Below are 16,715 nucleotides of genomic sequence, written 5' to 3' on the forward strand. Positions count from 1 at the left end.
TACTCCTTTTCATGTCTCTTTAGGTAACCTGGTAAAAATAAACTGGTTTTACCACCAGACTGAATGAACCCTCTTTGTTATTATGTATGTCAGTGGCGGGGGATCGCACACAGAATCACACAGAATTGTTTTTGTTGGAAAAGACCTCTAAGATCATAGAGTCCAACCATCAGTCTAACACCACCATGGCCATTAAACCCCTTTCCAAAGTGCCATGTCCTCAAGTTTCCTGAACACCTCCAGGGATGGTCACTCCACCACCTCCCTGGGCAACCTGTTCCAATGCCTGACCACTCTTCCAGTAAAAATATTTTTCCTAATATCCAATCCAACCTCCCCTGGCACAATTTCAGGCCATTTCTTCTCATCCTGTCACCTGATACTAGAGAGAAAAGACTGACCACCACCACGCTCCAGCCTCCTGTACTTGCAGACAGCAGTGATATCTCCCCTTAGCTTCATCTTCTCCACACTGAACAACCCCAGTTCCCTCAGACACTTCTCATAAGACTTGTTCTCTAGGTACTTCACCAGCTTTGTTACCCTTCTCTGGACACCCTTTAGCACCTGAATGTTCTTCTTGTAGTGAGAGACCCAACTGAACACAGTATTGGAGGTGCAGCCTCACCAGTGCTGAGTACAGGGGTACAATCACTTCCCTACTCCTGCTGGCTATGAGGTTGTTTTTGGCTAGGGAATTTGCCCAGGAAATAGAATAATATGTTAGCAGAAACCTGAATATCATAGAGGTGACAGTTCTGGGAATAAGAAATGAATTAAAATTCCTTTCCTCTGAAACTAAAAACATTGTATGTTTCAACAGTGAATTTAAAACTTCTTAGTTTTAAGTATCAAATACTGATCTTAGGTTTTTTTGTTAATTCCTTTCCAGGGGTAGTGGTAAGAGGCAAGAACTATACACAAGATCTCCTTTGCTATCCCAGTCTTGCTCCTGGCATTTCACTGGTATGAGCTACAAAAAGCCTAAGCCTGTTTCACTTGTTTTCTGTATACCTGTGGCATCTCTTTTTCCATACTGCAGTGACATTTTCTGCAGTCGTTTCTATCTGCTTGTCAAAACTCTTATTATGTTGCTTTACCATTTCTGAAACATTGACAGCAATTATTTTTCACTATTCACTAGGAAATTCTTTAGCAAAAAATCATGCAATAATTGCTGATTAGAAAGAAAAGTGTTTTGATTTGGAATACAGAAGTTTAAAATCCATGCACAAGAGGCAGTTGGTAAGAACAGCAAAATGGCTTCCCAGTGTCACAACTGTTGTGTTTTTTTTTTTTCTAGAAAAGAAACAAAACTCAGCCAAAGTGTACTCCTTTTCAACAGTTTCTCCCTGTAAGATTCTGCTTTGATTATTCTTCATCAAATAGCTTAAACCTAAGATTGTTATTTATAAAAATTAAATGAAGAAACCTACATTGTTCTTCTAACAACAAAATACTTTCTTTTCCTCTTTCAGTTCAGAAAGTAGTTCTCTTTTCTGAATCACAGAATCATAGAATCATGGGACCTCTGGAGATCATCTAGTCCAATCCTCCTGCTGTTGTTGAAATGCTTTAGTTGAAACACTTGCACTCAGTGCACTGGAGTACAGTGTTTTGTACTTCAGAAAAATAGTGATTTCACATTCCTCAGGTGAGCTACATGCCTGAGCACAGCCCTTCCCTTGCTGATTCCCCTCCTTTAAACAGCCCTGCTTGTTTTCCTGGCAAATGAGGCCATTGCATTGCCATCAGGGAGCTACCATTTTCATCTTCTGATCCGTCACTAAGCAGGTATATCCTTTATGGAAGCATAATATTTGAGGTTATAAGATATTATTGCATCATTTTCTAGATGTTGGCATTAGTCTTAGGAGATAAATGTCCACTGATGACTGACTATCCCAGAGATAGTAGTAGGGAGAAAGGCAACAGATGGTTACCCTATGGTGATCTTTTAGGTATGTGAAGCGATGGGGCAGGCCTGCTACTGTTCAGTCTGCAGCACAGCTGTGCCTGGCAAGCATCTGTGTGCTGTGACTCCAATGATATATCTGGCAAGCTTACCAGCCCTCACCTTCCTGCATGGTATTTTCAGTTAACTGTCTCATTTAGTTTTTCTCACCTTCTCTGGATGTGTTCCTGTGTGACCTGTGCTAGATTCTGTGCTCCTCATCTGGCAGGGGCATTGGACTCAGTGATCTTCGGAGGTCCCTTCCAACTCCTAACATCCTGTGGTCCTCTTATCCTGTGACTGCTAACCTCACATGGCTCTATCAGAAGTCCCTTTTGGTTGTTTAAACCCACTAAGTTCCTTTGTGGTGCTTGGCTCTGTTCCTTGAGAGACTTCAATATGCTGTTCAGCAACAGCTTCAAGATTCATCTTGCCTGTTGCTGGTGGGGTAAGATCCAGGTCACTAGTGCTGCCTTGGCGTTTGATAGAAGCAGCAAGTTCCTTTGCTGCTTGCTGTCCCCTGAGCCTTCGCTCCACAGCAGCGGTGCCACTGGGCAGTGTGTCCAAGGCAGGCAATGAAGGGATCTCTGGCACTACAAGCTTTGCAGTATGAGTGCAGGTGGGTGGAGCTGCCATTCGGATCTCACCCCGCCTGGCTTTCTATACGGGTAGCAGACGCAAGCAGATGTTCCGGGACTGAAAGCAGAGGGAGCAGCTCCCACACGGCTTCCTTTCCTGCTGCTTGAAACGCCTGCTTCAGAGGGAGCTGTAGCAGTGCAGCAGTGTCTGTGACTGGGCGTTCCCCATAGCTGGCACTTGGCAGGTTATAACCTTGGTACTGATGATTCACCGATGCCTGTGGAGCCACTTGGGCCAGGAGGTTCCTTAGCTGAAGTGCTTCAGCACTGGTGACCTCTTGCTTTAACAGCAGGAACTTCTGTAGCCACATCACTTACAGCAAAGTAGTGGTAGAAGTCTTGTTACATTATTCAAGCTCACCATTTAGTTAGAGTTGCATTATGGAAGCTATAATTCCCTAATTTGATTGAGTTCTCCAATATGTATCATCAACTGGGACACTCCACTGCAAAGACAGTGTTCAGCCTGTGTGTGTATGCAGTTGTCCCTTACTGTTTAATTTCCTTCAGCTTTGAGTTTGCTATCTGTACACAGTTCTCTGTGTAGATTGAGGTTCTGCCAACAAGACAGGCAGTTTTCATTTTAAACTTTACCTTCATGACTTCCAGCACCCAAATTACTTCGGTTTAGTAATGACAGCATGCTTGAGGGATGATGATAAATGGGGCAGTATTTTTGTAATGGGAAGCGGGATCAGCATTCCTGGGAGAGTGAAATGAAGCTGGTGTTCCTCAGCCCATCTTAATTTGATTTAATTAATCTGAATCCATATATTTGTGTTTCTTTATAATGCCAACCTATGTGTAAATAGTGTCAATGTGTCCTGTTTTCGTGAACACAATAATGATAGGGAGAAATCTAAATGGTGAATGTATGAGCTTCAACCCTACAAATTGCTGCTGTCTGTGTAGATACTTAAAGCACTTTCCGTGTGTTAGAATCATAAAATCCCTCAATTTTATTTCATTTCTATAAGGACCATCAAGGTTGTAAAATAGATTGATATTCACTGGCTGGGAATTGTGAATTGTGGGATATACAGCTGCTGGTGTGACCTTAAATGGCTACAGTTGTGTGCATCCTGATAGAGAATTTGGTTACCTAATGCTTTTTTCTAGGTAGCTGTTTTTTTCAAAAAGTTTCTGGCTGTTTAGGCAAATGAGTTTATGGTTCAGCTCGTTTCATCATTTGTTGGGGGGAGAGCCTTTCTTTGTCTCTAAAGTGTGTCACCAGTGATATGAAGACAAATTTTGTTGCTTATGGCTTTGCTTGCTTTAATAGTTATAATTGGTTTAGCTTGCCTGAAAATTTGAGCATTGTTTCTCTAATGTTAACCTGCTTCGTATGGGAAATGGGAAATTGATCTGTGAACGTGGCAAGACTACAGGAGGAAACAGCTGTATTTCTGCTTTTGCCATAGCTATGCTATATATGAGGCTGGGTCACTGTTCTCAAGTGTCAGCTTTTCATTGAGATCTGTATTTGAATGTTGTCTGAAGACTTAAGCTGCTGTGTATGCAAAATTTTTTACTTCTAAACTGAACTTAATCCCTCTATACATGGTTTCCCATATATAAAATCTGTTTTATTTTTGTAACAGTCCGTTTTGCAAAGATGCTATAAAAAGAAGAGTTCACACTGTGCTGCTAAATGCTATAGAAAAGTTTAGAGAAAATTATTACCTTAACTTTTGGCAGAAATGCAATAGATAAGAGCAGCACCTGCAGATGAGCAGTGAGTTTTAAAACTAAATAGTGAATAGATACTCGATGAGGAGCTGTTTCATTGCATGGGTGACAAAGCATAGTTATGGGAAACTATACTATCATACACTTTATGTTCCTACAAAAGGCAAGTTAGGGCTGCCAGGCACTGCCATTTTGTTCCTGTGTAATTTGGCTAGAGTTGGCAAATTTATTATTCATAGATTCATAGAATTATTTGGGTTGGAAGGGACTTTAAAGATCACCCTAGTTCCAACTCCCCAGCCATGGGCAGAGACACCTTCCACTAGACCGGGTTGCTCAAGGCCTCCTCCAGCCTGCTTCAACACCTTCAGGGAGCAGGGGGAACTGTGACTTCCCTAGGCAACCTGTTCCAGTGTCTCACCACACTCAAAAGTAAAGAATTTTTTCCTAGTATCTAGTCTAAAGTCCAGAAGAGGGCCACAAAAGTGGTCAGAGGGCTGGAGCACCTCCTCTAAGAGGACAGGCTGAGAGAGTTGGGGCTGTTCAGCCTGGAGAAGAGAAGGCTCTAGGGAGACCTTAGAGCAGCCATTCAGTACCTGAATGGGACCTACAAGAAAGCCAGGAAGGGACTTTTTACAAGGGCTTGTAGTGATAAGATGAGAGGGAATGGATTGAAGCTTGAGAAGGGTAGATTTAGACTAGTTTTCAGTTGAGTGTAGATGTTTTGTTCAGCCCCACTCTAGGTGTTCTTATTTCAGTCTAGTAGAGAGGGTATCACAAGATCTTAGAAGTTAGACTCAGATATGTACAAAAAAGAAACTCATTAATAAATTCTTCTACTTTTTCTTTTTTTTTCCTTTTTTTTTTTTTTGACACAATGTGGAATTTAGGGAGGATTTAAAAAGTTTGTGCTACTCATGGCAGTATTTGATTGACAGTTGATGAAATCTTTTCTATTTTCACTGACAGCTATGAGAGTTTTTGACAGCCTTATGTAATTTGTTCTTTATTAAGGTGACAACAGCCCTAATGTAATTAAATTTATTTCTGAGTTACTGCACAAAAACTAATTTCAAAAGGAGGGAAAGATACTAAGTTACTTAATATAATTTCTGCATGTTCAGTTGTGATAGGAATTTGTTCTATTTATTTTGGATTCTGTCACTGAGTAATATCTTTGCAAGTTTTTCTAATAAAACAACAAATGTGTGCTTCAACAGACCTGAAATAATCAAAATTGTGTTTTATTTGGTTTTCTCCTTTTTTTTTTTTCCCCCTGAAATGAAAAATGTGAAGGTCAAATCAAAACCTTGTGCTGGTTACTGTATTTCTTGGGTTTTTTAGTTGTGGTTGTTTTTTTGTTTGGTTTGGGTTTTTGTGGGTTTTGGTTGGTTGGTTGGTTTGGCTTGGCTTGGTTTTAGTACCAGTTTAATTCTAGAGTGTGATTATTAAACCTGCAATAGCATGGATTATACTTGCTTTGTTTCCATTTTGCTGGGTAATTGCATTCTTTAGGAAACATATTTGGTATGTACTGAAGTGAACAGCTAGATCAGGAGATGTGTAGAGAAATACTGGATCACATGAATATGCCTTAAAGTATTTTTTAAAAGGAAATAGTGGTTTGGGGACAGTTGCAGGTTTCTGTAAAATGAGAACAGAACTGCTTGAAACTTGTTGCAGAATATTTTGTGGCTGAGCTTTTGTGCATGTTCATTTGCGTTCCCAAAGGTCCCAGGTCCTTGTGGAAAAGGGGAAGTGCTACACTACACTGTTCCTCATCTACTGTCTACAGGGTAGAAATGCTGCCTTCTGTGGGGAGAATGGTGGATTTCCTACAGTGTCTGTTTACTGATCTTGCTGTAGTGCTGTATTTTTTATACTCTTTACTTAGACATTCAGAAATGTGTAGAAGATGCAATAAAATTTCAGTATTGCAAAACATTTATGTAGTGTTTGGTTTATAGTTTCTGAAATGCCAAGATGTTTTAACTTTTGAATATCAAAGCCAGTCAACTCTTCAGGACTTTTTTTTTTAATCCTTTTTTTGTTTGTTTTTCCCTTTTTTCTCCCCCTTTTCCCTCTAAGATCGTGCTGGAAGCATCAGTACTCTTGATTCGTTAGATTTTGCAAGATACTCTGATGATGGCAATAGGGAAACGGATGAAAGAGTAGCAGGTAAGTGTTTGGTATGTTATAGGAATCACAGAATGCTAATTTTATTATTTGACTTGTTTCTCTCATAAGTGTGTTTAAATGAACATTCCTGAAGATGACAAGACTTCACTGGGATGGTTTAACTGGTCACTTGATATTATCACATTTTGGACACTTCTGCTATAATTACTATAACTATTGAGGCAGATGTACTTCTGTATGGTTCCAGATGACACCTGCAGAGAAGCAAGCAGTACACTTGAAAATTGTGCCCAGGTTTTGACGGTGTAGCAATATCTTGATATTGCCTGTGGATGACTACTGTTTAGCTGAAACATATGCTGAAATATTATATGTAAGAGTCTGTGACTGTAGTGGCCTCTGACAGATTCTGTGACTACTACATGGGTGGTAGCTTTCTGATGTAATGATCTGTAGCAAGTCATCTCTTAAATATAGCTCATGTGTAGATGAAAAAAGCATTACCAAACCCAGAATAAATTTGGGATTTTCTCTATTTCATGCATCTTAATTGGAATCATAATTGTGCTTTTCTTCTCTCCCATTTGATTTCTTGATATGAGATTCTTTCAAAGAACTGACAGGGTTTTTTGCCTTTTGAAGTTGTTCTGAATTCAGAAGCATGTAGCATTTGTAATTTTGGAATTTATGATTATCTCATCAAAAGCAGAGACTGCTTTTATCTTAGATTTGAAGTGATTATAATAATCTCTCTTGCATGTGAGCCATGTTTCTCTAATCCAGGCTTTTTTCTAAGTTCAGATATTAAGTTATTGACAGCTGATACACAGACACACACAAAAGCTCTCTAGAAATTGCTACAGAACTGTGTTCACTTATTGTCAATTAATACTATTGAATATCATGAGGACACGAAGGTTGGCCATGCCTGTGACCTTTGTTCCCATAGTTTAGCTTTATGAAACCTGAAATTATGCAAGCTGCTGTGTCTCTGCTCTGAACTGCCATGCTTCATCCTAGCAGAAGCACTGTCACATTCTTAAGCAAAGAAGACTGGTGAAACATAATCCTGTAAAAGATCTTTATTCTGAAATTTCATCTCTCAATCAGTCTGAAATAGCAACCAGGATTGAACCAGAGAGAAGAGAAAAAAATGCTGGGAAAATATTTTTCTTACCTGGCCAGTGTTTCTGAAGTAAAGGACTGGATTAAATTCTTAAACATGAAGCAAATTCAGGTATTTTGGTGCTTGGGTCTTGGAACTATAGGTACTTGCCATTCTTCAATTTATATGAAAACTCCCAAATTCTTATTACTATGTAATTATTGTCTTTTTTTCAATAGATGTAGTCAGTTTCAGTGAACCAATGCTTATAAATACACAGCTAGTTTGCTAAACAAAGTGTTTAAGGAAGCCAAGAGTGTCTGCATTGTGCCCTGGAATACAAGGAAGAAACAAGCAATTTCTGAATATTTTAATTTTTTCCATATTTTGGTAGCGTTTTCCTGTTTCTACTGAATATTTTTTGGCTATAGTGTTACTGAAAGAGCTACTCTTGTTTGCATGGAGCTGTCTATAGTAACTGAATTGGGTTAGAAATGCTCATAGGAATTTAAGACCAATCAGAATTGACCTGCAGTAGAACTATTAATCTTCTGATGGAGCATTAATGACAAAATAGTGATTACTTCCAGTGTGAAATCAATATATCCTAAAATTGAATACTAAATTTAATTACATCCTAAAATACAGATTTTTGAAGATTAGAGAATATCAGTTGACTACTGTCATACATAAAAGGCAAGCAAATTATGTGGCAGGATATTTATATTATATTTTTGTGTTCCTTTGGAGGTTTTTTTTTAAGAGTTGTTAAAAAGTGACAGAACTTGAACAAAGCAAGACTAGATATTACTTCTGGATGTTTGTAAAGATTCAAAGTTTTCCAAAATATCTAATTAATGTCTAATTATCTACTTAAAATTCTGTTTCAGTTATAATTCCTTAAAATATTTTACCTCAGTTCTGTTTAAAACCATCTACCTGAGCAATATACTTCAGAAAACTTCCAAGTATTTAATTTGCACATTAAAAAATTCAGTCATGGTTTCAAAAGCTTTTACGATCCATTTCCTTCTTTGAACAAACTTTGGCTTAAACCTGCTTTTGAAATAGTTCTTAGCTGCACAAATACACCTTGAAACATAACTGGAAGTCCGTCCTGCTGATTTCTTCCTATATTCATTCTTTCCAGTGAAGAGATTGGGAGATAAAACTGTAATTTGTAGTGAAAGTTTGAGGCCATGGTATCTGATAGTCATATTTTTCTTCTGGTCATTCTCAGAGTGAGGTTTGAATAGTTTCTTTTTCCAACTCATGCTGTTATCTTTCTTTTTTACTGTTTGGACTATAGAACTCATGATTTCTGTATCAATTCCTTAGTCAAATGTCAAATAAAGGATAGAGAATAAATGCACTAAAAGAAACTGTTCCTGAGTCAGAATGACTTTTAAAAGTCATTTTAAAAGTTAGAACATATCCAGTTAGAAATACTTTTATACCATGGTGATGTTAGAAAGCAATGAAAAAATGTCCAAAGCCATCATATTTCTGGTTTGCCCCTACAGATGATATTAGTCTTAGCTGCCATATTTTTTATTTTACCAATCCAAAAATTCCTGGAAGTAACTAGACATACTCTTGGTTGAAATGAATGTCAGTATTTCAGATCTGTTAGTTCAGTTCATTCCATCTGGCATTAGAATAAAATTTTGGCCTAGAAGCAAATATGTTTTGCAGAGTTGGTGTGAACTTATCATTTGGAAAGTTTGATTGAATTAAGCTAAATGAGGCTTTTCTAAAACATTATTACCAGCTTGACTGGAAAGATGCAAGTCACAAAAGCCAGTCAGGATGTGGATGAGCATGGCAGAACTAACTGCAATTTAGAAAACATCTATTTTCTTCCTTACCTACCTGTTTTTAATGCAGGTTGCTGTGTAACAAATACTTTAATCACGTAATTCACAAAGAGTTTAAAAAAGTATATACATCCCTAATGCTTGCAGTTTACTAGATGGAAAATTTTTTTTTCTCTAAAATCAGTAAATCTTGAATCTGAATTCATGTATTAAGTGCTGAAATGGTGCTAAGAGAAACGGAGTATTGAAGAATTTATTCAGTTTAGTAAGCCTCCTCCAAGCATTCATTTTTGTGACACAAGAAGAGAATGGAAAACCTGTTCCATTCCCATGGAATATGCCTAAGTTGAAGTCAAATACTCACAGCTTTTGGTGTAAATAGGTCATCTGGCATTCAATCTAAGGAACTGAATCTTTTGCCACATCTTAAACTGACCGTACGCACAGGTATGTTTGTGATCTAAAACTCTTACTTTCCATAATTCAAAATACTTAGTATTGCTAACCTGCCTTTGACATCTACTGTTTGGAGAATCAAATCATATTAAAACCATGATGTTATGTTTTCAATTTTAATAAAATTAATTCTCATAATTAAACTCCAGTTCAGTCATTTGTGTTCTCAGATGTCCCTGCATTATCACTGGTTTCTGGCTAGGCCGTGTGTCTTTGATTAGCAGAATAAAATACTGTCCATATCAGAATCTGAATGGAAGAAACAGGTTCAAAACCCACTTGATTATTTTCGAGGATTTCATTTATCTACACTTAGGGTCACAATTTCTGTTTGATTTTTTTTGTTTGACTGTTTTTTTTTTTTTAAATAGAGCCTTTTTGTCTAGAATCTATAAAAATTGTGTATAATCAAAATTAGAGATGAAATCTTCAAAACAACAGCTTCAGGTATGGTTCAGGTGTATTCATGTTACATGTTTCACATGGACTGTAAATGTGGTCACCTCTTGTTAGGACTTGTATTAGAAAAGTGGGGCTTTAAGAAGCCTCAGGTCTTTAAGTATATTGTAATAGTGGCTTCACTGCTAATTACAGTCATAGAATTTAAATTTTTTCTGATGGATTCAAAACGTATGCACAAATCCATCAAATGTAATGAGATGTCATACATGTTTTAGAGGGCACAATTAAGGACATCTAGAGTTTTGTGCTTACTGAGGAATAACTTGAAATGACAGTTAAGAAATAAACAATAACAAAACCTGTAACAATGTGTCCAAATTTGAGAAAAGCTACATAAGCAAATACATCAGAGAAGAGGCTTCACATCATAAAACTAGCTTTCTAGTGTTGTTTGAAGTCCTTCTTATTGAAGTTTGCAAAATCTGACAAGATAATTCACGTGTAGAATGTAAAATTCTAATACCATTTGAAAAAATACTGCATATACAAAAGCAAGTACTTCTTCAGCTTTTTGGACTTGGCCCAATATGACTGCTGCTCATGTAGCTCTCAGCTTGCTAAATACCCCAAATCACAAGTTGTTCTTTATAGCTCAGTCTCTGGTTCAGTAACTTATGAAGTCACTAAAAAATGTGGGTGAATAGAATAAAATCCTTGAGAAAACTTCATTTTTAACATTTGAAGCTGAGCAGACAACATTCCCACTCCTGATACGCATCTAACATTTTAAGATGTATTAGATGAACTGCATGAAAATACATTTAAAAATCACTAATCTGAAAATCTTTGTTTAGTGTTTAGTTGCTTGCTTGAAGTACTTAGCTCTTTTAATTAAATTTGAAGTAATTTTGTTTTTCAGAATGGTAGCTGTAGAAATTTGAGTACCCTAGAGAAAGCAAGAATGCCACCTAAATCCTGAACAGTTTTCTCCCCTAAGGCAAAAGAGATTGTTCAGAAGTGCCTTTTCCTTGTATCAAGATTAATTGATTTCAGAGCTCTAAATTTCTGTCTCTGCTTTCCTGAGTATCCTGAGTAGAGGAGTATCAATTTAGTTGTTTTTTCCTAGGCTTTCTGCAGCAAAATTGTCCTGTCTTGTTCTTAAGGAGTGTCAGGTCCTTTCGCCAAGTACTGCAATGAGTTCTTAATGTTATCAGTTCACTCAAGCATGAAGTTAAACTGTAGCTGGCTTTATCAATGCTTTGCTTCTCTTATGGTACAAAAACATTATAACAAAGGAGAGGGAGGGGAGAGAGATTAGGTAATTTATTTTAGAAGCCAATAACAATGGTTACAAAGAAGGGAGTTGGAGGTAACTTTTGTTTAAGAGAATGTCATATCATCAACAAATGAGAATTAATATGCATGTTGAGTTAAAAGTGATGACACATTTCTGCAGAAGATTGTATTTCAGTATAGCTTCTCAGTATATTCAGTATATTCAGTATAGCTTTTCGTTGCAATTCTGAAATAAAGAGCTTTTCGCTGCGATTGAAGATTTGAAATTATGTTTGTAGCTATTTACAAATATTTATGCTTTTATTAAAAAACCTACAAACAAATAAAAGCTGAATTTGTGACCCTAGATACATCAACATATGTATGGTGGTAATTTTATAATGGTGGCATTAGTAAGACTAGTAGATGAGGTACAACTATAACAGTGTTTGTTGTAGTAGAATTATGTGGCTGGTGTGGTATGCTGCAAAGTGACAACCTCTCCAATGTATTACGTTCAGAATCTTCCACTGTATATAAAGAAACATGCAGCAGAGTAATCTTTCAAGGTTGGACGTGTAAAGTCCTAATGGCTTCTAAGTATTTTCAGCATCATGACAGTTCATTAAAAATGAATTCTTGCCGTCTGACATGGGGTTGTCTGCGATGAGGTTTTTGGCTTTCTATGCCTTCAGACATGTCTTACTCCTATTTTCCTTAATGAGATTCCTAAGTTTTTCTAGTTTGTGTCGGGTTTTTTCCTAACTTTATTTTATTTCATTATTTATATCATTCTAGTGCAGGGCACTCCTGATCTGCAACTGTTCTGGTCTTTGAAAATGTTTTTAAGAAGATGATGTTAAACATATAGCCATTTCCATCAGAAGAATTACTTAATTTGAATTATTTACATTTTTCAAAAGCTAACAAATTAATAACAACTTAGAATGGTAACTGTGAATTAGTAATTTAAATGCAAGAAAGTGCCAAAATTATCACATGCATTACTACAAGAACATTTTCTAACTTTGTTGCACAGAAGTATTTGCAGATCAGCATTGCTGAATACTAGAGAGATTTTTACATATCTTACTCATCATACCCTGAGTTGTGCTTTTATATTGCTGCAGTAAAATTCTGTGCATCAAACAAGTTACATTCATGTAGCAAATGTGATGTACTGTAGTTACTCCTTCAGTTTTTATGGATAAATGCAAACTGAGTGAATCTTTTTTTCCATGCATGCTTTTTATAAACAAATTCTTAGTAACAGATGCTCAAAAGAGGAAACAGTTTTATTTGCAGTCTTCAATAGCATTTCTTACAAGCAAGAGCTAATGTGGTGTTTCTGCCATGCATTGTCCTCTCTAAATATTTCAGAATGTCAAATTTTTTCTAGGTAGTGATTAAAAATCTCATTAATATTTTCTTATTAAATGCAGCTGCAACATTTTTAGTTTTACATGAGAGTAAAGGATACATTAGGTGATCTATTTAACACTTCAGTGGTAGCTGTTAATGTGCTCATCTCTTCTAGTTAAGTACAAAAATCCTCCTTTCTGGTAACTCTCTTCAAGTGTGATTAGATTAATGTGAGGAATTAATGAAATGCATGTAATTATCTGATAATTCCTTAAATAGGTTTCCTGAGATGCCCTAAGTGTAGACAGCTATAAAAAGAACATTTAGACTATGTTTTGCAAAGGTACAGGGCTTTAAAATGTCGAGCCACAGTATACATGTGACCTGAGCATCAAAACAAATGACATTGCAGTGTAAACAAAGCACTACTGGCCCTTATTGGAGGAAGCATTGTAACATGAGAGACACATAACAGTGATCCGGGGGGTGGGCAGGTGGAGCAGGTAGTAAGAGCAGCCAGAAATACACATTTTTGAATCTCCAACTCTAGACCACTGAAACCATTGTGGGAACTTTTAAGGATAATAGAGCAAAGACATTTTTCTTTCAAGTGTCACTGTAAGTAATACAGGAAAGCTGCATATTTTTCCCTTTTTTTTTTTTTGACTAGTGCATCTCTTAAATGTATTCAACTAAATTCAAAATCTGAATCAACTAATAGGGTATTCCTAAAACTCCACTATTTTTAAATAGAGATCTAAACCAAGATTATTTTTAGTAGTAAAATAAAGTATGTTTCAAGTTCTGCCACTCCTAAAATTTCAGTGGATAATTAAAAAAGAAATAAAAAAACCTGTAGTCTGAATGAGACAGTACATTCACCTCATGGTTTAAGCTTTGCTACATGGAGACAGCCTCCTCTGTTGCCAGCATGTATTTGCTTAATTTAGGTCTGTCCTCTGCCTGCATACTCCCCTTGCCCCAAGAAATCAAAACATTTGACAGTATCAGCTGATTGTAAGAGTGGGGGAAAAATCAGAAGCATTTCCCAATAATATGCAAATCCCCGAAATCTTACAGCGAGTCCTTGTCAGACAGCTTGAAATTTTGATTCAGCTACCTCAAGGCCTGTGAAACTATGGAAAATGTTCACCAGTTTGCTTTCAGACCAACTCTGCTGCATGTGTTCATTAGTTCCATGAAGATTGCATGCTTTCTGTTTAATATAAACTGTATCTTTTTTTTTCACACCCATCCTTGCTTTTTATATTTTATTTTTGTTTCCCTTGCCTTGGTTGGATGCCTGTGTGTGTTTAATCCAAATCCCTGTCCAGTCCTGGAGTTTGAACTACGGAAAGCCAAGGAGACCATACAGGCCCTCCGAGCCAACCTGACTCAGGCTGCAGGTGGTGTACATAAACCTTTTCTTAAGTCTCTACTTCGAACAATGTAGAAGTAGCTGAGCTCATCCTGTGTGAAACAGTAAAATTTAGTTACTTTTTTTTCCTCCCCAGAAAATGAAGTTCCTTTGCAGGAACGAAAAAATTATAAATCAAGTCCTGAAATTCAGGTAGGTGGCTGGAGATAACTGAGAGTTGCATGGGCTTTAAGACAGATTTGCTTCTGTAGTTGAAAGAAAGATGAACAAAAAAATGTAGTGTATTATTTTCTCATTTTCCAGGAGCCAATCAGACCTCTTGAGAAAAGAGCTCTAAACTTCCTAGTTAACGAATTTTTATTGAAGAATAGTTACAAGCTTACATCAATAACATTTTCAGATGAAAATCATGATCAGGTAAAATTTTACTTTTTTTTTTTTTTAAAGTGCTTACTTTCCCTATTCTAATCTTGTAATAAATGCAAGTGAATTTAAATGATGTTTCCTGTACATGTAGTTCGCTTCATACATGTGAGTATTCCGAGTACTCTAAATATATTAACGTTTTCATGTATAAAGCATGGTGTGAAAACAGCACTTAGAGGATTCCCAAAATTTGTAGGAGGGGGCCAGAATGCTTGCATTCTTTAAAGGAAGCAAAACAAGAAGAAAAATGTTGTGAATGATAGGTACTTATACACTTCCCTGGATTCTCATGGATATCCTACCTGGATGTAGTAAAATTGTGAACATAATCTTTTCCTTAACTCATTTTATTTGTGCTGGATATACAATACACTCACTGCTTGTCATCTCCTGGGCTGTATATGTGTATGAGTATACTTGATCATACTATGGCATTTAGTATAGTCTTGGAGGAGCTCTCCATAATAACGTTTTATCTTAGATAATTCTAAACACAGCTGTGCTGTGATAAGTTTTCCTTAAGATGATGAGTTTTATGCCTGTCTTGGCTTGCATTTCATGGGAGAATTTCTTTCAAATGTCTGCAGGGTTCTAATTACGTTCTGACTGTTAATTGGGTGAACAAAACATCCAGTAACATCAGCACTCAATATATATTCATCACAAAACAGGAATGCTGTGAGAAGAATTAAATACTGAACTAAATACTGAATTTGAACCAGTTCTACCTATAATTAGTCCTCCAATATCTTCACTACAATTCATATTCTAATCTGTAAAGAAAATGGGTTGTTAAATAAATTTTCAGGGCTGGGTTTTGTACAAATACTTGAGAAGACCCAGCCCACAAAAGAGCAAAGGTTAAGAAGTTAGGATCCTAACTTTTTATGTGTTCTCAAATGTATGTTTTCTGTTTGAGACAATTAGCACAGAAGTTAAATTTCTTATTTCTAACAAGTAAATCTAAGCATACTAAAATTAACTTTTAGAATGCAATTTTTTCCCTAATTATTCACATCATTCATTCAGAAAATAATCTTTCTTCAAACTAGGTACATGTAACCAGATTATGCAAAAAAGAGAGTGAAAATTATGGCAAGTAGAAGGAAAGTTTGAAAGAGAAAGTTAAAAGATTTACTGACAATAATCAGACCATTAGAACTCCTATATAATAGTGCATATGCTTAGTTTAGATACAAGGTCATGGAACAATTCTGCAATAATAGGATCATGTGTCAATGAGAAAAGAAGGACATGTAGTGATGGTTTGAGAGAGAAGGTCCTAGTACTGGCTACACTTCTATACAATTAGGACAATTATGTCCATATTTCACTGAGAACATGCACTCTGTCTGTCAGTCACCTACAGAGCTGCCTGACTGTCTGCCTCTGGAAAAATTACACTGGCTCTTGTCAATGAGATGGGAACAAAGTGTTCCCTCTTCTATTTACTGCACTGATTTCCTGCTAGAATTTGATCAATGTTATATCTGATTCAAAAAAGTGTTCAGTCCTAGAAAAACTATAAATGTGATCTATGTGGTTTTGGAAGCTCCTCTCTTTAGTACATTACCTAGGGCTGCCTTGAGGGTGAAGCTGCTTCGGATCATGATATGGATCTTTTTTCTGCTTTTGTGCCTTGCTCTATTGATTTAAGCTTTCGTCTCCTTAACTACAGTGCAGTCTTAATATGATTTTTTGTTGTTGTTGTATGACTTGCAGTCAAATGAGGAAGAGAAAGAAACAGAAATATATTGTATGCTCTATTTCATTCCTTTGAAGGATTTTGAACTTTGGGATGATGTAGGATTGAACATTCCAAAACCTCCTGACCTGTTACAACTCTACCGTGACTTTGGAAACCATCATGTTACTGCAAGAGATGTAGTGGATGTGTCAGTTGGTGTGGAAGATGATGAATTAGAGGCTGCTACTCCTGTACTTGGGAGCGTCCCTGTATTTGAAACAACACCACAGTCAATAGAAGTAAGAGATTGTACAGAATAAACGCTTCAGCTTTTTTTGCAGTAGTGCTTGACTTCGTTGTACTAAACTCTTTTGTTTCTATCTTGTA

General features: G+C 36.6%; 1 protein-coding gene across 1 annotated transcript in view; it reads left to right on the forward strand.

Annotated features, from left to right (window-relative positions):
* RELCH (RAB11 binding and LisH domain, coiled-coil and HEAT repeat containing) overlaps nucleotides 1-16,715 on the forward strand; it is a 72,224-nt gene that overhangs the window by 12,667 nt on the left and 42,842 nt on the right. Inside the window, exons 2-6 of the mRNA XM_054381599.1 lie at nucleotides 6,370-6,459; nucleotides 14,172-14,243; nucleotides 14,352-14,407; nucleotides 14,519-14,632; nucleotides 16,424-16,627. Of these exons, the coding sequence (XP_054237574.1) occupies nucleotides 6,370-6,459; nucleotides 14,172-14,243; nucleotides 14,352-14,407; nucleotides 14,519-14,632; nucleotides 16,424-16,627 (536 nt within the window). The remainder of the gene's footprint in view (nucleotides 1-6,369; nucleotides 6,460-14,171; nucleotides 14,244-14,351; nucleotides 14,408-14,518; nucleotides 14,633-16,423; nucleotides 16,628-16,715) is intronic.

Source organism: Indicator indicator, chromosome 6, assembly GCF_027791375.1.
Source record: "Indicator indicator isolate 239-I01 chromosome 6, UM_Iind_1.1, whole genome shotgun sequence".
NCBI lineage: Eukaryota > Metazoa > Chordata > Aves > Piciformes > Indicatoridae > Indicator > Indicator indicator.